The 23,673-nt window shown below is 36.8% G+C and overlaps 1 protein-coding gene across 3 annotated transcripts; it reads right to left on the bottom strand.

Annotated features, from left to right (window-relative positions):
- Positions 1–9,140: 9,140 nt before the first annotated feature.
- On the bottom strand, positions 9,141–22,155 carry RELL1 (RELT like 1). 3 transcript variants are annotated; one of them, XR_001865289.1, is made up of 7 exons: positions 21,755–22,155; positions 19,943–20,014; positions 18,606–18,663; positions 15,772–16,011; positions 14,925–15,112; positions 11,357–11,626; positions 9,141–10,791 (listed from the first exon to the last, which is right to left on the bottom strand). XR_001865289.1 is itself a non-coding variant. In XM_008641362.2 (6 exons), the coding sequence occupies exons 1-5, from the start codon at positions 22,014–22,016 to the stop codon at positions 14,932–14,934; spliced, it is 813 nt and encodes a 270-aa protein (XP_008639584.2). In that variant the 5' UTR covers positions 22,017–22,155; the 3' UTR covers positions 9,141–11,626; positions 14,925–14,931. The 3 variants fall into 3 exon arrangements, 2 of the variants coding, with proteins under 2 accessions (XP_008639584.2, XP_017600092.1); XM_008641362.2 differs by having other exon boundaries at positions 9,141–11,626; XM_017744603.1 differs by lacking the exons at positions 9,141–10,791; positions 11,357–11,626 and adding an exon at positions 14,239–14,440.
- Between the last annotated feature and the right edge of the window lie 1,518 nt (positions 22,156–23,673).

Raw genomic sequence — 23,673 nt, forward strand, 5'->3', positions numbered from 1 at the left:
CGTGGCCCCTCTGGAGATACTTGTGCTGGGGCTGTCCTGGTGCTCTCGGCTGCCCCATGCCCTGACTGGGGCAGCAGGACAGACTCTGGATGTGGGATCCAGCCCTGCTACCCCCAGCGAGTCCCCACTACTCCCCACATCCCAGCCCCAGGGAGCCAGCAGCCCCTTGCTGCACCATGACATGAACCATGAAAAACAATTCAAGTAAAAAAGATGTTAAAGAAAGAAATGCAACAAACGCCCCAGAAAACTTAAATGATTTTTTCAATATCCACTCAGATTTTTCTAATCTGAGCTCCAGCTCAAACTTCAAGTGCAAATCACAGCAAGTTTATCACCTTGCTCCCCAAGCATTTAAACATATTAGAGGAGAGCCCCTGGTCAGACCCAACCTGGACAACCCAAACCAGGCAACTCTTCTATGGGCAACTGCCTGCAACCATGGGCCACCAGGCTGAAACCCTCTGCAAGGGAGCAGCTGAGCCACAGAGAGTACATGCCTTGCAGCCCAAGTTCTCATTGTCATAAATACAAGAGGGAAAACCCAGCATAAAGCAAGTCTATTCTCTGCAATGGAAATAACTGGTCAGTGTTCTCTCATACACACCAAAAAAAAAAAAAAAAAAAAAAAGAAAAAAAAAAGTTGAGCATCGGCATATTTCAAACCTACATCAAATGGAAAGCTTCCATAAAATAAACCTATGAGGTAACACCAACATTCAGACTTCTCTTATCTGCTACGTAAAAAAGCCCAGTGTAGTTTTCAAATTAAAAAAAACAAAAAAAAAACACCCAAAACATTTGTATGCATTTTATATTTACACATGTGTTTCTATACCTTCAACTCTACCATGACACTGCTGAGTGTCAGGAATTCTTAGCCATTTTTCAGACTACAGTACACAATTTTCACAATAAATGTGAAAGAATCACTTATTTGAGAAAAAATTTTTAAGTGCCACACTCAATTTCCACCGTAAAAATCAGATTTTAAATAATCATGTGAGAACGAAATCTTACTCAGTCCTTCAGATGTTGATTCAAATAAACACAAACACTGCCAGCTTGAAGAATCCATTTTGCTCAGACAATTCTGAGAGTAAAATTCAGTAACTTAAGAAAACAGAAAATCACAGAGAAAAGATGTTACTAGAAGCACGAGTAAACTGTATTTTAAGACTTCTCTCAAAAACAACACATTTTTTTAAGACACACAGACACTGTAACTTCAGCTACCAAGCAACTATGTTTCCTATATTCAGAGGGGTCACTTATGAAGTATCATTTAAATCTTTCTGTTTTCCTTTGATACAAAAGGAATTACTAGGGGAGCTGGTTGGCCAATATCTATTATTATTAATGTTCCTGTACTTGATGTAATCCTTTATAGGTGAGTATGAAGACATACATAGCAATAAAGAACAGGCAATAGGATGGGAAACTATGGTAAGAGTTGGCATTTCTACGAAAGCTTTTGAATCTTGGAAACTCATGTTTTACTTGATAGTCTTCAAAGTCAATAACACAATTTAAAGGGAATTTGCAATCTTTCATAGATAATCAAAGAGACACTGAGGAAGACTAAGTTTAGCACCTTCTCATTTAGCAGTAGGTAAACCCTGGACTATTAAAAAAATTCAGATCACTGCCGAGATTCCACATTTGACAACAGGAGGGGAAAACAGCCCAGTCCACCCTCAAGGAAGTTAATTATTTCCTAGAGAAAACGCAGCAAGAGTGGAACCTAAAATCTGACACTGCAGAATTCTTCAGCTCAGCAAAGTTCTAAGCAAGCAGGAACCTGGAAATAAATAAATAAATTCCACAAAGATGGAGGTTTTGCCTTCCCTTTTAAAGAACGAAGGTAATTGTCTGGGCAAGTGTTACTATGGAGACTTCCCATTAAAAACTGAAATTCAAAAATAGAAAGTCTTATTTTCTAAAAGATATTTCAGATTTGATTGCTTAAGTAAAATACCATTTTTATCATCATTTGGGGGGTGAAACAAGAAACACTGACTTGGAAATAAAATTTTAAAAATTAATCTTGACCTTATGCTGTATTTATAGTTTCAATTTCCTAAATGTGATTTAGTTTTCCAGAAGATTAATTCTTACCAATGTATCTCATTTTTGCTAAATGAGAATATAATACTTCAACATTTATTAAGGTCTGTGTATATGGTATTTCATGTATTTATTCAAATGCCTATTTTATACATTTTAATTACATTGAAACAATGAATCTTAATAGATTATCTCTCTGGAATTCTGGTATCTCTCCTTGCATGTAGATGGAAATTGGAATCCACTAAATAGCACAAGAGCATCACTTCAAAATTAAATGTATTAAAACTTCTTCAACATGCTGAATACACAAGGAAGTTAATTTATGAAAGTCATTCTACATTAAAAACTAATTTATTTTTAAACAATTCTGTTGATAAAACTTGCTTTCAGACATTGGGTCCTACATTTTAGAACACAGATATCACAAAATGTTTAAGAGTAATTGTTAGAAGCAGATTAAAATTTTTTCATTGGTCTTTCCAACATGAAATGCCCTTGGCAGAGACTTTTTTTTCCTTACCATCATGAAAACAAAACAGAAACTCCTCACCTTGTTCCCTGGCCATGCTTTTCAAATTTCATGCATTCACATACACTACGAGAGACATGAGTCTTAGGACTCCCTTCTCCATTAACAATTTTACTTGACATCTCAGGGAGGTTTGTTTTTAAGTTTTCCTTCATTTTGAACCTTCACAATCCTAAACTCCAGATCAGACAATCCTTGAACTGAACTAGTCGAGTAAAAAGAAAACAGGAAATACTGCCTGTCCCTAAAATGGTACTACTGCCGACCACTTCTACAAATTCTGTCCTACCTGCTTTGGGACTTTTTCAGTTTCAAACTATGAACTGTTAAAGTTTTGAAGAATCTAAATGTGTATCTTGGACTCTGTAATAAAAATTGAAAATATTATAGCAATTTAATGCTTTAACATAAGCAGAAGTAACTTTTTACGTGTTTTATTGCTAAATGCCATTTTAACTTTTTTTACATGATTTAGTCCAATTTCACAACAGAATTTATTACTTGTAGCTACTCCCCCACTCCCTACTTCTTTCTCTTTTAGTGAGAGAAAAGAAATATTCCCTTGTACAACTTAGTTTGGAAAACAGGATTCTCTCAAAGAAGCAGGAAAAACATTGCCTCTCTTGATTTTGTTTCTAATCCAGTTGTTGTAGTACACATCCTAAGCAGTCACCTCACAATGACTGTTAACAAAGCTATTGAGGTTACATCATTCTCTGCTCTGAATCTTGACAGAAATTATTATAAACAGGATTTAACAGGTTTTTGCTTTAATTCATGGTTCAGTTACTATATACTAACAACTGAGACACCTTTCATTCTTTAACAAAACAAAAAACCCCAGAAGTCTTTCAGGAAATACAGCCTCCCAATATTACGTCAGGTTGAAGACAACTTAAATACTCAGCCAACCCCACAATAAAACCATGTCACATGAAGACAGCAGTTTAACTCATTTATTTGCTCATTAAGCTCCCGTCTGTTTATTCTGAGCTAGAGACTAGCTTGATTATTATGAGGGTGCAGAAGCAGAAAGGAGAAAGGCAACACCCTCAGTTATTCACCTTAACCTCAAGCATGGCCAGATTTTCAATAACCTGTGATCACACATCCTATCCCCTCCCTGCTCTTAATACTTGGAGCCAGTACCAAGTAATTTACCTGGACTTATGCAAAATTAAAGGAAGGTAAGTCACAAAGGCAAGACAACTACAGAGAAAAATGAATGTATGAATGAGATTAAAATTCTGTTTACTTATTTGAGGACAAACCATAGGGATCTGGCCAAGAATTAATAACCTAGGTTGTTTCCATCTCACATCTCTTTAGTACTTACTTGAGATCCTCTTCCAGAAATAAAATATTAAATAATTTAGGGGCATTTCTCAGATTAGCTTTTTCATAAAATCTTCAGGAAAAAAAAAAATCCACACAAATGTCCTTAATTTCAATTGTCCTGCTTTCATCTGGGATAGAGTTGATTTCTTCTCGGTAGCTGTTAGTGCTGTGTTTTGAATTCAGAGCAAGAATGGCGTTGACAACACACTGATGTTTTGGGTTTTTGGGGAAGTCATGTTTATCCTAAGTCAAGGACTTCTTTTTCTTGTCTCATGCTCCGCCAGTGGGGAGGTACACAAAATAAACTGGGAGGGAGCAGAGCTGAGACAGGTGGCCTGAACTGACCAAAGGGATATTCCACACCATAGAACATCGTGGCCACTGTGAGACGTTTGGGGTGATGGTGTTTGTCTTCTCAAGTCACTGTTACATGTGATGGGGCCCTGCCCTCCTGAGGATGGCTGAACACCTGCCTGCCCATGGGAAGCAGTGAATTAATTCCTTGTTTCGCTTTGCTTGTATGCATGGCTTCTGCTTTCCCTATTAAACTGTCTTCATCTGAGCCCACGAGTTCTCCAGTGTTTATCCTTGCAATTCTCTCCCCAATCCCATTAGTGCAGGAGTGAGCAAGCAGCTGCCTGGGGCCTGGCTGCTGACTGGGGTTGAACCAGGATATCAATACAAGATGCACTACAGAAAGAGATTTTGCTGTGGCCAGAAGTGGTACAAGTTTCTCTGGAATCAGTCTCCAGAACAGACGAAATATTACAGATTTTTAAAGCCACAGTTTCAGTTTGGTAGGTAGAAGTGACACAGGCATTAATCTAACAAGTATACATCACACTTTGCCAGAACAATGCCAGTCTGATTTTGGTTACCTTTTACTCATTAATCTGCTGTTTACATAGACTTGCAAAAAACCCTCATCCAATTAGCATCTGCAAAAAAACAACCATACTAGAGATCCAGCATTAATCAAAATCAAGACAATTTATCAAAAGCCTTACAAAGGAATATGCATACTCCACCCTGACTGGGAATTACTTTTCCAGATTCATGCATGAGTGTTAATTACCAGGCGATGCACGCTGCTATTGTTTTGACATACGACACACAGATCCTGTTCTTCCTCATTGCTCTGATTAAAAATTTGGCTCAGAGAGAAGTTTACATTGTTCCTTTTAATAACCGCACCAGTTACTTCCAGGCCGCTTCCAGGCAGGAGAGGGGCTGAGTCGCTGGGTCCTGACTAGCCATAGCTCTGCCCCAGCCCCATGAGGCACCTCAGATCTCCCATTAAACTGGGACTTCTTCAAATTTTTTGGTTTAAATTTTTTTTTCACTGACCCACTCCGACCTTTCTGAATTATCAATAAAAGCTTCATAGCTCCCTCTGCTGCCAGCAAGTACATAATTCAGTTACTCCACACAAAATCTGCTTACACCTGACAGAAAACATTGCATTCCTGTCTCTTTACGCATATATATCTGTAGAGTCCTTTGAAAATAAGATTTGGGAAATATTAAGGGTATTCTATTTTAAGGCTCTCCTAAGATTTCTGCTTTTATTGGATAATTATTCTTACTGTAAATCAATATTGAAGACCAATAGTTAAATACTATTTTAATATGATAATTTCAAAATACTGCCTTATTCAATATGAAAATCAAACCATATTATTACCTGAGTATTTAGCTGGATATCTACCCACAGAGCAACAGTCAATTTTTCAGAACATTTCAGAGATAAGAGCACAAATTGCTCAAAGAGCTCAAACTGCTTCTGCCCTATCACTACTATTCAGTCCATCTTCCCAAGTCTTTCACATTCCCATTGCTGCCTCTTCTCTGAACCTGCCCTCCCCATCCATGCCTCTCCAAACCTGCTCCTCTGCATCAGGTACCAGGTAGGTTTGTTATTGGTTTGCTGTTGCTGTTCTGCTCCATGCTACAGCTATGAAAAGTGTACTGCATCCAACGCTCTCTGTTCCCCAGGACCATTTCAAGACCACCACCATAATCGTGCCATAGCAGCCCAAGTGCCTCCTACCTGCCTCTGCTGCACTTCTAACAACTCTGCAGCCCAGAAGAGACGGGACTGGGATGACCGGCTGAAAATAGGCAAGGAAAGGACAGCTAATGAGGGAAGGGGGCATCAAGAGGGTTTACACATATAAAACTGAGGGGTTACACTGGCAGAAAAACGCATTTGCTAATATATCCTCCTCCATATCGTAGCTGCAGCTACACTCGATGCCATTGCATCTCTACAGCACACTAGAGGCTGCCCAGAGATAATTTAAGAGGTGTTTCACTTACTACAGGCCTACTCAGCCAAAGACCAACATCGACCCACACAAGGCCTGACATACAGAAACAGACAGCCAAGCACTACCCTCATAACTGGCTCTGCACTAAGGCCATGCTACAGGGGACTTGGCTTCACATATCTAAACTTAGTAGCAAAATATACCACCAACCCACTCTTTTCCTCCAGATAATTTGGGAGCAACAGATAATTTGGAGCACAGAGCTGGGTAACAGCACAGAGCTTTCAGACCTTGCCACTGTCTGAAGGCTTCTGCCACCTTCTTGCTTCCAGCACTACAGGCACGGCACCTCTCCTACCTTTTCTTTGAAAGTTAGAGGAACAGACTCCTACTTTCCCAAACTGTTCAGCTTCCTTTTCCTTATCCTGCTCCAGCCTTACATATCCTTTTATTAGTTTTGCCTCAGCAGATGACCTCAACCCACCAGGAAGGCAGCTCCAAGGCTGACAGGGTGCCCTCCAGCTCTGCACAAAGGTAGCTCCAGAATCAGCTAGCCCCCTCAGAGAAGGGAAAGGGAGCATCCAGAACAAGAGATACCATCAAATTATGGCTTGAGCAAACATCAGCAGCACCTTACTGCAGGCCCCCAACCACTGGGAAAAAAACCTAAAAAATTTAGAATTTAAAAAAAAAAAAAAAAAATCAACAAGAAGTGGAAATTTCAGATGTCAGTACTTTGAGCCTAACCTCCCTCAAACAAAATTCCAAAATGCAGGATTTCACAAAACACTGAGAAAAAAATTAAATCTAAATCCATCTTTATCTGTCCAAGTCTTACATGCTGTTCATTAATATTAGATAGCCAAGGCTTAACCACTCTTCTTTATCCAGTAGCAGTAGCATTACTCACTTAGCAGGGAAAAGAAAAACACCAGCCTAAAGTGCACAGAAACCGTAAATTAATAGATACAAATTGATTCACACTTCAAACTACAGGGCACAGGTGGGAGTCCCTGAACAACCACTAAACATCCAGGAAACTTACTTCCTTAGGAGAGACAGTCTCACATGCCAGCCCAGTAGGCACTTTCAGCACTACCAAGCCAGAACAGATCATATGTCCTCCTCTCTTCCAGACAGGGCTAATCTCATAAAAACGATCTTCTTAACCCACATAATTTTGTATTAGTATGCAGTTAAGTACAAGCTCAATTCATTTATAGGGGGGAAAAAAACCTCAAAAGAAAACAACCAGAAAACAAACTTATCTGGAACCCTTTTCTCCTGTCATTTCTTATCATGCTTTTAGTGCCCATTTCCCTCTTCTGTGTTTCACTTCAGCTCTGCTACATAGCCCCGCAACTCCAGCAGCCTCAAAAGAGCTCCCCACTCCAGGCTGTATGCACACACTGCTGGAATACTGGAGTCTGGGATCATTTCTACAGACGTTGCATAGCTGCAACATCTATCTGCACACTTAAGTACACCTGTGCTTTAGCATTCCCCCAGAACGAGACCAGCTGGCTGAAATAACCCTTTCACGAAGTGAAACACAACACATTTGGGAGTACAGGAACCATATACGGTACCAATTTTGTCAAAGTTCCTGTACATGTGAAAAACAGGGATATAGTTCAGAAGAAAATGGCAGTGAGAAACCAGGTACACTATTGCCATGCTCTTCAACTTAAGATTGTTTTATAAAGAGATTCAGAAGTAAAGAAATGCTTTAATCCTTACCGTGTTTCAAAAATACATTGCACATGGGCTCTGTGTTCTTTACTAGTAAAATCAGATTTTATTAAACATAGAAGTAGCTCCCTAGACTGTTTTGTTACAGCAGCAGGAGGTAAGATCCTGAATTTTGGAATAATGCTTTACTAAAAAAATGAAGTGCCTGCATTGGGGAAAAGTAACAGAAGAATTATCCATGTAAAAAAACCAAAATCCATTTGAAAAAAATTGTGTTTCTTTTGAGGACTTGTCTGTGTTGGTCCAGTTATAATAGAATTTCTCAAACTTTAATACAGCAATCCTCTTGTATATCAATATATGTACATATCAAAAAAAGTGTACTACACAGAATTCTTATGTAGAAGAAAAAAGGAACAAAAAAAAAAAAAACCTTGAAAATGAGACTCACATAGTGTGTTGAATTTCCAGAAGCTTCAGCAGCAGCATTGTCTCAATTCTGTTTGAAAATTAAGGCCTGGAAGGACTATTTTTTTTTTTTTTTTTTTTTTTTTTACATTCTGAATATAAACCACAGCTGTATATCAACCTCTGAAATTCAAATACAGAGCTCAAAACAGATCCTACATGATGCTGCTAGGAACACTGAAATAATAAAAAACCCCAAACCTGCAAACAGGATGGTACACTGATAATCCCATCTCAGCTAGCCACAACTTGCTTCAAGGCTCCTTCACACTATTCATACAGCAAAACCCACTTTTAATGCCCTTTACAGATCACAGTCATCTGTGAGAACATAATGCAACAAATTAAGCACTGTGGTATCACAGACGGACACAGGCTTAGAGGAAACAACTGCAAAGAGCTTCCTGTTATTTGTGAATTTTTGTTCCTTACCTTGTGAAAAAGATTAAGAATAATATTGAGTATTTTTTAAAAGCTCCATGTCAATTATACTAAAAAGTTAAAAGCCTTGATACTTTTATTCTAACATACCAGCTTGGGTTAAAGCACAGATTTCTGTCTTTCCCATTTAAATCTGAAGCTGAAGTCGTATTTGCAATTGTCCTTTCTGAAGAAAATAAAACTGCTCTGAAGTACATCACACTATAACCTAACCTTCTCAATACCTCCATAAACAAAAACTTAAGAGGGAAAAAGAGTGCATTTTACATTTAGATTGTGCAAAAATTAAATTTCCCTCAATGGGTGAAGGCTGAAGGAAGTCACAAGCAAGCTTAAGAATCAATATTTTTTATTTACTGCTTGGTAGTATAAAAGTTGTATATAAACTATTTTGTTAAAAATACATTTGATATGCAAATTTAGGAAAAGCAGACTAATATGGCAATATCCATATCCCTACAAAATAGCAGTGTAGTGTTAAAGGCAATAAAACAGGCACAGTTTCTAAATTCTCTCTTAGGTAGCAATGCATAAATTCAATTCTTGCACATATCAGGTCTTATAATACCTTACATAATTACTTTATACACGTAAACAACTTTTTACATATCCAACATCCCTTTTATTCTACGCATTTTCAATGGAATCAAAACAGAAACTACTTATTAAAATAAGTAAAAAAATACATATTACTGTTTAAACTTTCTGACATCCTTTTGACATTTATTTGCAGTACTAACCCATCACGTAGCAAAATACAGTATCAAGAGAAACTGCTCTTTTTTTAGAAAAAGCTTTGGGGACAGTCTGTAACTGTGTATCTTCTTTCTGAAAATTATTTGAAAACCACTGTTTTCTCCAATGCTCCCTTTTTCCAGTAACATTTTATACTCACAGCTATCAATCTCTTGGAAACTGAAAGCTAATTACTACAACCAATACTAATTAAATCTTCTAGAGGTATTCTTCACACAAATAATCACGCGAAGCTTAATGTATGCCTATAAGATGAGGTTGGTGTTTATATTGTACTTAAATACTGAAGAGATTTCACAAACTGAGTTTAAATTTATGGGAACAGGGATGCTAAACACTGAAGTTAGAGTCCTGGCCAAACAGTTATTTTGGGTTCTCAAGAACAGACAATTATCTCTAAAAATATCCATTTCAAAAAGAACAATAAAACATTTATTATTTTCAAAGTTTGGTTGCGTAGTGGTGGGGTTTTTTGGCAAATGTAACATCGCTGAAAAGTACATATTGATAGGTCCAGTCAGTATCTTGGGGATACATATAGAAGGAAGACCATCAGCAGCTCATACTTTCAGCAAGAGTGAAAAAGCTTGATGTTTCCTGGCAAGACATGGGAGTAACTAATACACAAGCAAGAAGAGTAATTTTGTACACACTGATTGTTAAACACTGCACAAATCAATGAAGAAACACAATTCTTAGATATGAAGGAGAAACACAGTTTAGAGCACTTGCATTAAAAAGACTGAAGGTATCGATTTAAAATAAATCCATTTCAAAAACATACACTTATTTTCATTGAGTTCATAAAGCAGACTAAGTTAGAGTTCTCAGAATATAGTGCAATCTCTACTAAAATGCATTACATTAGAGCTTATATTCTGAGGCACTCAGAACAACTGATCTTTTTCAGTTTCTATTACACAGAAAAGTTTGCTGAAGTATTACAGAGATTTCCCTCCCCAAAACAAGTAACAGGACAAAGCAGAGATCGTAAGTAGATACAAAGAATTAACATCAAATATCATGGTAATTTTAGCCTTAAGTCACACTTAAAATATGAAGGGAGTAACAGTGGGTTAAGATTTCGGTGCCAATGAATACAGCTACCCTCAGTCCAATAAAGCCACTCTGAAGCACTTTAGTATATATTCCATAAATTTTTTAATGCCAAATATTCCATATCCTTATCTAAGGGTTGAAATATGTTGCCTTAGCTTAATAAGGAACCTGTGGGTAAGAACAAAAAAAGAAAAGCAAAACTATTAGGCACTCTTCAAACACGAGTGAGCAGTTACAAGAAAACAGGAGAACAAAAGGCCTTGAGGAAAGTAACCTCACCAAGAGCTCATCCAACTGCGTAGGAAAAGATGCTCTTCAGCCTATGTTAAGTAGTAAGGCAGAGGTATGGGTCTGGGGAACAACAATTTAATTTAATTTAATCTGCATATAATTGAACCAGTCTCTACTATGAAGTACCCTGCATAGAGTTCGAGGTCTTATGTACTAAAGGCACATATGGAGATTTGGCTGACATAATTATTTCCTTATATGTTTTACTTGACTACAAACAAGTACAAACAGATTAAAAGAATATTTTCATCTTTCAAAGGCTGGCTTTTATCTTCAGCAAACACTTGTCAATTCTGGAGTGGGCAGAACAGAGAAAAATCCAGATGGACCACTGGGGTGAATGCAGTTTATCCACGACGTAACTGTATTACTCTTAACATTGAGCTCATTAAAAATGCTTGTCTAAGTACAAAAAAAGTTTAAGACTTGATAAAGCTTTTACCTTTCCTGTCCAAAAACTTGTATGTTTGTTTTCTTTCCAAGATGAAGCCATTCGTTATGATGTCCACACAGTTCAACAGTATTTAAGTGCCTAAATCTTACTATTTTACTGGTCAAAAACCATGAAGTATTTAACCTTGCAGGAATGACATCACAGAACTTGTAAAATCCTACACTGCCATAAATACATTTCCTTAAATAGTGTGCATCTCTTGCAAGTTTTCGATTTTCTCCAAAGTGCTTGCAGACAATCTTCTTATAAAAGTTCCACCTGTAAGAGAAGAAAACAATTCTAAAAATAAACCTAAATAGCAAAATTAGTTTTAGTATGGACACACCAATTAAAAAGTTAGCAGGTGCTCTGACATGGAAAAAAAAAAGCCACAACTGCATGAAGTAGCTGCCATGCATTCCAAGTTTAGCATGTGAAATCCTAAAGAGGAACTAAAAATTGATCTAGTACTCTTGAAAGGCATGGACAAACACATGGACAAACTGACAAATCACACCACAGTGCAAAGCACTAGAAATGGAAAATGTTACATAGCTTCAGTGTACCGGTACCAGTTTTTGTTTATCCAGTAGCTTAAAATGGATGTGCAAGAGCTCAACTCAAAGTTTTGACTTCAGTTACCAGCTGTGTATCTACTACTCTTTTTATGTGCCAGTAAGCGTATTTGAAATAAAATTAACTGATGAAATGGAGTCTGCTGAGAACATGGACCTTGAAGACAGAGAAAACATGCCACAACTTCAAATGATGTAGCCAGCAAGACACTAGATAAGCTGAAACACTGTACAGGTCACTTCAAAACATGTCAGTTTAGGGGAAAAAAAAACCCTGGACTTGAGAGTAGCAGTGAATACAGGCAATCAGCAATGCTACTCTGTTCAGGGACTGTCCAACTCAGGAATTCCACCTCACACAGGAAGTCTCAGTAACAATGGTTAAAGTCAGCCATAAGGCACAAATCTACTGCCTCTGAATGACAGAAAAACCTTTTCTGGAAGCAGTTAAACACACATTTATGTCTGCCTTCTTCCTCTGCATCTGAAGATCTGAGTCAAATCCCCCCAAACGATAACCTTTAATCAAATGTATAGACTAGAGGCACAAAAGTCTTAAATGCTGTTTATCTACTCAGTTTCAGTAAACTGGGCTACAATAATTTATTAGAAGCCTGAAATAAGTAGTTGAAGTAAAGCTCTAACTACTACCTGTTTACACGTGAACAGCTTCTCATGCCAGTAGACAAAAACTGCTCTAAAACCATGCTAGGGAACAGAATCATATGCTTTCAAACAAGATCTGTTTATTTTTTCTAGTGCACATCAAACAGATCTGGCTAGTTTCCTGGATTTACTAAATAGCTCTGTTGGACTGCAGAGACCATTAAAATATTCTGCTGAGACATTTCTCTGCTATTAGAACATTTGTCTTCAGAAGGGGAAAAACTTTAATCCTAAGGGAAGTTCTACAATAAAAAGCTGCCATAGATGGACAATTTTTTTTACAGCTTTACTATAATATCTCTGTAGAGAACAACTTATTTTTAAATTAAAGTAGTAATGGTTCAAATTTATGAAACTTTTAGATAATTACAGGGAACATCTTTCCTATTTAGGAGAGGAAAGAACAAATTAGATAAAAAAACTGGACTACAAAACATTTTGAGTGATTTCAAAATGATGCAGTTTTTTTAATCAAAGTGCACAAAAACTTGTTTTCATAAATGCCCTATTCTTTCTATTTCTCATGCTTAAAGAGAAGATAACTAGCTTGCCTTTAAGTAGAATAAAAAAATCATATTATGAACAATCTGATGATGTTCCCACTAAAGATACAGAAAAGAAATAAAAATAGTCACAGAACTAACAAAACAATTAGCTGGGCATGGAAATGCCAATCCAGTGAAGGAAGATGTTATCTCCTATTGCATTTAGCTAATATTGATTTTTAAAAAGGGAAGAAATAGAAACCACACCAACATAAAAAAAACCCTGAGCACAAGGACATTATTCTGAATCAGAAAATAAGAGTGCAGTCTGCCTTTCACTGACATCTGTAGATCCTTCACAGATTACACTGCAACAATGAAACAGCAGCCACTAGGCAGCTGTGATTTACCAAAATGTGTTACAGAACAAAAAGGGAAACAGCAGCACATCAGCATAGACAAGCATTTGTCCAGTCTGCTCTTATATATGTCCAGCAATAAAGATGCTTATTCCAATTTCTTAATTTTTGAAACCTGAACTCCACCTTCTTGCAATTTAGCCTATCATTTGTCTTCTTATTCACTGGAAAAAAAAAAAAAAATCAATTTACTTCATTACCCTCCATAACTTTTTTAATATTTGGAAGCATACCAAATCTCCAAGTCTCTCTTCCTCTATAGCAATGGTTCAAAAAAACCTTGGTATAATATAGTGATACACAGTGAGACATAAAGGCCAGACAAATACACTCAGCTTAGTTCAACAGTCAAACCTGTGCTGCCAGTAAGGGTTGGGAGGAAGTACCCCACTGCATATCAGCTCTCTACTTTAACCTCAAGACACTCAAGGGCATTAGAATCTTGTTGCTTTTCTAAATAGACCCAATTTCCTCTTAGGCATTTCCCTCTTCTGTTTGAAGTTACCAGTAGTTTGACACAACATAATTTTATCCTCTCTCTCAGCATACAGAGAGTTTGGCACCATGCACTTTGTTCACTTCCTCCAGTACCTTGTCACCACAGAACCTTTGTTCCTCAAGGGTCAAGTCTGAATTTTGAATCGCACTTGTGTAAAATCACCTTTCCCCTTCAGATCATCCATCAGCATGTCATCAAACAGAGGCAAACCATATTAACTTCCAGGGTTTTTTCCCCCCCAACTATCTAAACTGTTAAAAAAAAGCCACAGTTAGGGTTGCACTTCAAAACCATGCCAGACATGTTTTTCACATGCATAATAGAGTAACTCAAGCAATCCACTGAAGTTTAACGACTCACAAGAAAACCCCAACCGCCTGGCTTAGTTAGATCCCTGTGAGACCAGAGTTTCATGTCTCTCCACTGCCATTAGTCAAAGCTCCACAGATCTATCAGAGAAGTATCTAGTAAGCAACCATCTTATACAAGCATGCAGTACAAAGCAGCAAGCATAAGGAAGCAGCTGTAGTTATTGAATAACTGTAGTTATTCCAGTGATACAACTGTCAGTAGCACTTGTTTTGGGCGATAAACATGCTGCCACTAAATCTGAGCCATTGTTTATTGCAAAAAAATTAACATGCAGACATTTTATCTGTTGAACTAGTGATGCCATACCCACAAAGAAGTTTTTATTTCAACACCTACTCTAATTACAAAGTTTAGATAAGACTTTGATGGATAAAAAAGCTTTTATTAATTTATCATTCACTGAGTGATAAAATGTAATTTTTGCAGACTTGTGTAGAAAATTTTGGAATTGAAAGACAGGTTTCCACACAGAACTGATATTTTCAATTTTACTGATTACTTTTATGTATTTCACAACATAATACTTTCAGTATGAGTTCCAAACATTAAAATGTTTGATACCTGCATTTTACTCCGAGCTTCTCCTCTCTTGCATTTCCTGTTTCACAGGTGAGGCAGGTGCTTCGCTCACTTCCTGTTTCGCAGGTGTGGCAGGCATCTCACCATTGACACTCTCCACGCCAGTAACAGACATCAAGCTTTTCCGTTCTTTGGAGTTTGACTTGTGATCCACTTTGGTGACTCGAAATCTGAGGTGAGCAAAAGAAAGTTCACTTGTGTTTCCCCAGAGATCAGTTAGAACATTCTCAGGGCCAATAGCATGGCCAGGAACAAACTTTCAGGTCCCAAGAACAGGATGTCAAAACAGACACGGACCCTGCTTCACTTCAGAGCATCTTCTTTCCTATTACCTGCAGGTATTTCCAGTACTCACTACTCCTGAATCACACTTTCTCAGGCAATTGTGTTTTGAAGCCAGAATCCACAGATTGCATACCACTTCTTGCAACAGCAATTTTCAAAGACAACTACAACATAAGGGAGGAATTAAAAATAACAACGAGAATGAAGTGGTTTCTATAGCCTCACACTTACTTGAGAAACACCAAATTCAGATAAATTTATTAGTATGCAGTTCTTGTTTCTTTTTGGCCTGTATCAATCAAGCAAGAGCCTTAGATTTATACCCATCATAAATGTCCATCTTTTTACACAGTTCTTAAAAAAAAACAAAAAAAGAAAATCAGATTTACTTCTTCCAAAAATAACTTCAGTCTAATAGTAACAAGGCTATAAAAAAAAAAATCACCAATGTTATAAACAGAGCAGAATCAGTGAATATCTGATCCAACACCAGCCACTGTAGCATTCCTAAGAGAAGTACACAACACAAGGACCTAAGCCTTACCTTCCCACAGAAAGGACTGTAACTTCTCCAATACGACTTCTTCTGTTCTCTTTAGATTTTTGAGCTGGTTTTATAAGGTGCCATCGTTTGTGACTACAGCGAGTACAAACATCCTTTTCTACCACTCCTCCAACAGTATGGAAGTGATGGCCTTTGCAGCTGTGTCTGAACGGAACAACACCCGGCGACAAAGGAGTCCCCGGACTCATTGGACTCTCAGGAGAGGTAGGAGATAATGGGCTGTAGGAAAAAGAAATAAAGAAAATTTAACACTTACTACAGAATACTGTTTCTCAAAAAGGAAAAAGTATGAAATCCAACCTTCCGTTATGTCTAGTGAATATCTAGTTTTTACAGGGAACATTTATTTGTGAGGATGTCCAGCTTAAGGCTCCCTTCAATAGTGTATTTTATTATCAGAATCACTTTCACGAATTAATTCAGCTGCAATCATGTGGTTAAGGTAACTAACACAAAAGACAAGGAAATCAGGAGGGAAAAAAATCAGGTTAGAGTAGATGAGAACAGGTTATATGAATTTATACTGATGACAACATTTAATAAGCTGATTATAGTCACAAAAGAACTACCTTGGAGAACTACAGAAAGTATTTCAGAATTATTACAAGATCTCAAGAAACTCACACAAAAGAGCACAGTCCCACAATATTGAAAGGAGGCAAAACTAAAATGTCTACCACAATGACAAGAGGAAACAACAGATCATTCTGTTTCAGGGGGAAAAAAATAAAACTGTAAGTACCTAGAAAGAAAGAAAAAGCACTACAACCTCCAAAAGGCATTTGAGAATAACTAATCAAACCAATCTGATTTTCTTCTAAAACAGACAAACAGATAGCAGAGATAGAAACCAGATGTACTTTTTTTGGACTTTAGCATCCATTTTGACACTGTCTTGTAACAAATTCCCCTAAAGCAGGCCAGAGATCATGAAAGGTGAAATAACTGTAGAGTAAGGCAGCATACCTTGTAACAAAAAAAAATGAAAAACACATACGGAAAGTGATATATCTGTAGTTGCTATGAAACTGGAAAGACACACTAAATGGGGTCTTTTTGGTCCTGATGATATTCAGTGTTTTAAATAGTTCACTGGGTAACAGAATAGAAGAACAACTAAAGTACCCATAGACTTTGGGTCATCCATAGTAACTTGCAGAGGTCAAGATAAGAAATTAGAATGATGAGAGCAGAACAAGCATGTGAAAGACATTCACACATACACAAATCTTACTAAAAAAAATGGATGTATTCTAGTAAGGGCAACACAAATTTTCAGTGTTTTAGCAGAAAACCTTTACACAAACCTAGATTAAAAAGCAACGAGACAGATGATCATTCTTCAGAAAAAGAGGATCATGAGCTGAACATGAATCATTAACAATGTTCTTGCTCAAAAAGGACAACAGTGGAAATAACAGAAATATAACTTGTGAACCTAAATTTACATTACTCAGCATTAATCATGCCATATCTGATCCCACTGTGCAGGTTTAGAAATGTCATTTCAAGAAAAATACTAACAGACTCTTTGGAAGAGATTCCAAAGGGGAACAGAAAGAACAAATAAAAGAAGTAAAACATGCCAGAGAAGACTGGAGTTACTTGGATGCTTATTGTCAAAATAAAAATATTGACAGGAGATATTTAATGGTCTTCAAATAAACAAGAAAACACTATTACGGAAGTAAAAGTTGTTCAGCATCTGAAGCAAAGACAGAACTAATGGCTTCAGATGAGAGAAGTGTAGATTTTACTCAGCCATTACGATTGCTATAAATAGGAAGTTTCATAGTGCACTGAACTTAAAAAAAACTACAGTGGATTTCTACTTAATTACAAAAGCTTCAGGAGTATCTATCAAATTCTGGGAGAGCAATCATTTTTCCTTCCTCCTTACTTTTCATATTTTATCACTGAAATGATGATCTAAAACTCCCAAGACAACATGACACATGCCTATGCAAAAAATTCAAACAAATATTTCTACAGCACCACAGAAAAATACCTATAGTTGAGAAGAAATCCCACTGGAAATTCAGGGTTTTTCTCAATAACCAAGCCTCTCACCATTAGAACACACATTTAACTTTGCATACTCAACTCTGTTTTGCTGTAACGATACAGTCCTACTTCTTTTATAGGTAACATAATACTACTTGAACTTTCATCTCCTCTGCATTGAATATGAACACAGGGTTATATATGAAGAGCACTGAGAGTAGTACAGATATAGCTAAAAGTACTCATGTACAGATACAAGCACCTTTACACATATGACGCATCTACAAGTTCTTTTACACATACAGTGCATCTAAGGCAGAGCTGCTTTCTCTACATAATTATCTAAACAGGTGTGCGGTGAAAAAACCTAAGAGATAGGTCAATCAATGTTTATTTCCACAATTATAAAGAAAAAAGTAAACCAAAAGGAGACACAGAAAGAGATGTCTCTTATAAGTTAGATTCTATACAGATGAAATGAGTGCTGTTCTGTTCTTTGAAGTCAGAGTAACTTTGGACATAACTTCACCCTCAAGTAAACCAGTATTTGCAGCATCTGTAAATCTTTAGCCCAAAATGCAGTAAAACTGTATCATGCAGCTAAAACACATAACCAGAAGAGCCAGTCACTAAGCTAGGGTATATGTTAAAATTCAGGGACTCAAACAACAGAAAATCAAAGTATTATCCTCTTAGCTGGTAACTCAAGCAAGCGATGTAGTCTTAGAAGTGCTCAGGAAACAAAATCCTTTGAAAGGGTATCTTTTTAGTTGCCTCAGGAAACATGCATTAAAATGAGGAGTAATTACCTTTCAGGTTCAAGGACACTGCTATCTGCTACCATGGCCTTTAACACATCAGCATTTGCTGCAATGAGAATAAACAGAACTCTTAAAAGTGAACGGTTCTAGATTTAGAAAAAAAACAAAACCAAAATTAAAGTTCCTCAAAGAAATTTCATCTAAAAGAAAGATGACTGCATTATGTATATCTCCAAAAAAGTGTAAGAGAAAACCGCAGAAAAAAACCCCGTTAATGTAATTCTATTGATAGTCTTAACACGAGCTCCTAAAATTGCAGTTCATATTGCACTCAACGCTCCACCCCAGTACACGCCACGAAACACAGCCATCTAAACAAAACTCTTGAACAAGATCTCTGAACCACCTCAGACGTTTAACACAACTTCAGATTAAAAACATCAGTTTAAGTGAGCCCTACAAAATGCAAATTCATTATCAGCCAAGAGCTTTTAATTTCTCACTTCTTATCAAAACATATGGGTTACTTAATCCCAATCTCAAGGAAAAACACACAAGCTCAAAGCACTAATAGTCTAAAAAAAAAAAAACCAAACAACAGAAAAAAGGCCCAAACAACAAAACCCAAAAAACCCCACATGCAAACCCAAAACCACCACTTTTCCAGAGGACTAGTCTTCATTCAGAGGTAACTCAAATCCAGTTCAATGGTTAAAACTCTGGTTTATACAAATGTAAAAATAAAAGGCTGAATGCTCTTATCCTATAAAAACATCCAGTCTCCTAAACTTTTCTTCTATTGGGCAAATACATTCTGAACTAATCAAACATTCCATGGGGTGCTTAGCTATGATTTTATTTTCTCAGTCACATCTTTCTCTTTATCCTTTACTTTGCAGACACAAGAGGATACCACGTACAGAATTCAACATTAGTGCTATGGACCCAATTGTCTCAGTTATGCACAAGCCTCTCATCAGACAAGAGCTGCAAGAATCATTTCAGGACAAGAAGTTTAATCTAGTCAAACATAAAAGTTTCCACAGGCTTTAAACACTACTACTAAGAAAGCAACATTGAGCTTCTACTTCACACACAAAACAAAAGACTGAACCAAAAAAAACCCCAAATACCTAAAGAGTGAAAATATCTGTAAATGCATTACCTGAATTTACCATACAAAACAATTTTCAAGTAAGCAAGAAACTTCCCTATTGTCCTTGAAGCAATTGCCTTGTGAAGACAATCTCAAAGAGCTAAGAATGAACAAATTGGTTATTAAATGAAAGCACACGAACATACCATATATCAGACTATCTGAAAAAACATACTTGTTATAGAAAACTATCACAAGGGCTGATAACTTCAATGTCACAATACTATACCTTCATTTTTCATGATGTAGTTAACAATTTGTCCCACAGTGTCACTATTCTCATGCATAGATTCATTCATTTCTGTGCAAAGAAATAAATATGTTGTCAGCATCCTGGCCTTATGAATCAAGAACTGAACTATTTTAAAACAAAATAATGATAAAAAAAGTCACAACCAAAACTGAACACACAACAAAAGAAACTACATTTTTAAAAAATAGCAAGATCTGTTGCCATTATGGAGGGAAAGCTTAGATAAGACTTTATCGTCCTTATGCAGTAAAAATATGAACACAGGTTTATCCTCTGTACATCAGCCCTAACAAATTCACCTAAGAATTAAATAAGATCAGCATTTTCACAAACATACTTCAAAATTCCTTCTCTAGCTAGTAAGGAATAGACAAACAAGAGGGCAGCATTTCTAATCCCAATAATAGGGAGAAAAAACCCGAAACAAATCGTTAAACTGTCTCAAGTCACTATTCTAAAACAGGTATTATTGGCTTTTAGTATGAGGGGGGATCCAATTTAAGTTTTTCACCACATCTACAAGGACAAAACAATTGATTGATTTAAAAAAAAAATCTGAAAACTTTGGAACAGAATGCACCCATTAACAATATTAAAAGCTTCCTCAAAATAACCTGCAAAGGCTGAAGAAGATTAATGGGGGAACTAAAACAATGAAGAGGCAAAACTGTGCCCTTCCCTAATAATTGTTGTAATACTTTATTTAAAAAATGGGCTTGAGGAAAGTTTGATACGCTAGACTCTAAATTCTTCTCTTAGGTAGTAAATTAGAGGCTTCCCCATCTCTGTCCCCACGCTTCATCTTAATACCCACAACTTTGCAATGTAACTTAGACACAGCTAGATCCTGACACTGAGGCACAGGGGATGTCCCCATTTCATTACCACACACCTCACTGTCCCACTCGGGAACTAATAGACCAGACAATTCCACTCACTGCACAGATGCCCCAGGCAATTAATGCTTAAGAACACACTGACACATCATTATTGCACCACATAGGTCTACCCTTACCACAGAGCCACTGTCATTTGCGCTCATTATGAGCCTACTGAAAGAAATTAACTGGGAGAAAGGAAAAGGCCCAGAGTATTTACAAGTGACTTGACTTTTGTTTTTACTTACATTTTACAAATGCTATACCAGGTTACTGTAGCCTTTCCCACATGATAACACCCTTTTTTTCCCCAAGTAAGAATAGATGGGAATACAGAACAATAAAAACAAGGGCACAAATGAACAAACATTAGGATAGAAACAAAGGTAACTTTAAGAAAAAATTATAAGCAGCGAGCATTACTTAAAACAGAATGAAGATATTCAGTCCAAAGGCTTGGTTTTATAAAGAGAGGTGAGATAAGAATGACAGCACAACAGGAACAAATTAGGATTGCAAAACATAAAACTAAGATTTTAGGCTTTAAATGGCAGCTTTTTGCCACTTCTCAGCTAGCACTATGTACACGAATACTTTGTTGTTAACAGCATGTAGAATGCAGAAAAATGATCTGGTGACTCCAGCTGTGGAGCTGCAAGCAAATATACTGATACTTTGATCCCTCTGTAAGCTCTTACTTGATGTTAGCAGACTTGCATAGGAAAGCGGAACACTCCTAGTTTTGACTGGCAACGATCAAACCCCAAGTGACATATAATAACAAAAATATTATTTTTAATACTGCTTTGATGTCAAATATAGACACAGAAATGACAGAAGTGTCACAATAAATTATTCCACAGTAGTTGCAATGTACAGAAATAGGTATTTGTTTATTAGACTTGATTACCTATTTTTTCATCAAGTTTTTCTTCTTCTACTTCTTCAGCCTCTGTTGTACAACGATATCCTTTTTTCTTAAGGACATGGCAGATAAGGATCCCCAAGAGACCCATGATGAAGAAAACAGGAACCAAAGCAAAGGCAATATACTCTAGGTGTTCAGCCTTGCCATCACTGCCATCCGTTTTAGTTGTCAAAGTAGTTGTCTGTAAGCCATGGCTTGACAAAACCCCGGGAACCTCTCCATCTATGTAAATCAATAAACACATTTATCACTATACACTGTAAATCACTTGAAAGAATTCAGAAAATTACAAGCATGACCAAATCCCCACAGTGTCAATGCAAGGTACCTTCTGTGATGATGACAACAATACTCTACTGGCTGGGAACTTAACACCAGAAACAGCAGATATTCCCTCTTCATCAAACGATTACAAACATCTAACATCCAAAAAGCCTGCGTGATATTTCTTCAATATAACAGTGAAGAACCAACAATGTTCTAGCCTGACAGGCTTGTAATCTCAAATAGAGGGCTCACATATTTCACAGAAGAGTAACATCACCATTGCTCCTTGTTCACATCTGTGAGCAAAATGCCATACCACTCCTCCAGTCCTAAGTTCATGCAAAATTACCAATAAAATATGGATCCTTCCCTAATATGAGAATAAATACAGGATTTAATATTGATCCTTGCATAGGAAAAGTATCAGGTGTGAATGAAATACCCTTGATTTTTATTTTTCTTTTGACAGTGGGAATTCTCAAAAGAAAGAGCATCTACCCCTGCTCATCAGAATAAGGTGGGCTCACTCTTTGTTTGTCTCAGATTTGGAAATCATTTTGTATTTAAACTTGAAAGAGGACATGAAAGAATTATTTTTTCTTGCAAAGAATTTAAGTTGAAGCACTGTCACACACTAACTCTATATCCACAATTAAGCACTTTTGTTTCAACTAAGTTCTGAAATTCACAGATGTAAATCCCATGTTATAAACTGGGATTTTGACCTATCAAAATATAGAATATTTACATTAGAAGGGACATCTGAAGTTCATCAGTCCAAATGCTGCTAACAGCAGCACTGATTAGATCAGGTTTCACAGATAAGCTCCATCTAGATGACGGACATTCCACATTTCTGGGCAACCTCTTCCAATATTAACACACTTTAATGTCCAATATACACAAAGAAACTAAAAACTCAGTACATTCTCAACCATATCAAATATAAAAGTATAAAAAGTTCAACAGCTCAGCAAAATCCAAAATTACATGTTGCATACTCAAAACTTTTGCAAACCCTTCGAGGTTATACACACTCCCCACCCCACATAATAAAGACTTAAACATTACTATCCCAAATATGCAAGAATGCTCCTGCATTTCTACCTTCTATTATTCTCCTCCACTCCAGCCAAAAACAATTTTTTTGAGTAGGTAATAATGACAGCCAGAAAGTGTTGGGTTTTTATCCACGTATTTCAAGATATCTTCCATCTACTTGTATTTAAATGGACAAGGAAACTCACAATTAAGCCATTCATCAAACTCACTGAAGAATTGAAGAGTCAGGAGAAAAACATTTCCATGACAGGGACACTTTCACAACACAAATGCCTAGAATAATAATCCTTCCCTTTCAAAAATAAAAAAATGGAAGCCTGCACAAATTTGCAGAAAGAGCGTTATTCCATAAAAATCTCCTGCACCAGCTGCATGACTAAGTTGCATTCAAGAAACACCAGTAAGGTGACAGACAGGGAAGAAAAGTTAAAACTTCAGTTTGGTATTTACCCTAGTTTTCCTTATTCCTCTAGAAACAGTAAACTTTTTATTTTAAAATATTTCTGAATTTTTCAGAACAGTCTTGAATTGTCAGTTGAGTAGTATGCAATACACAAGACTTGCTCTTGAGT

This window comes from Corvus brachyrhynchos, unplaced genomic scaffold (genome assembly GCF_000691975.1).
Source record: "Corvus brachyrhynchos isolate BGI_N302 unplaced genomic scaffold, ASM69197v1 scaffold17, whole genome shotgun sequence".
Taxonomy (NCBI): Eukaryota; Metazoa; Chordata; class Aves; order Passeriformes; family Corvidae; genus Corvus; species Corvus brachyrhynchos.

What these genes read in the sequence shown, in the direction of transcription:
- RELL1 (XM_008641362.2), bottom strand. Translation starts at nt 22,016, where the DNA reads ATGTGTTTATTGATTTACATAGATGGAGAGGTTCCCGGGGTTTTGTCA. An exon ending in CTACATCATGAAAAATGAAG is followed by an intron (nt 18,664 to 19,942) that starts GTATAGTATTGT and finishes TTCTCATTGCAG; the next exon opens with CAAATGCTGATGTGTTAAAG. An exon ending in ACAGTCCTTTCTGTGGGAAG is followed by an intron (nt 15,113 to 15,771) that starts GTAAGGCTTAGG and finishes TGCTCACCTCAG; the next exon opens with ATTTCGAGTCACCAAAGTGG.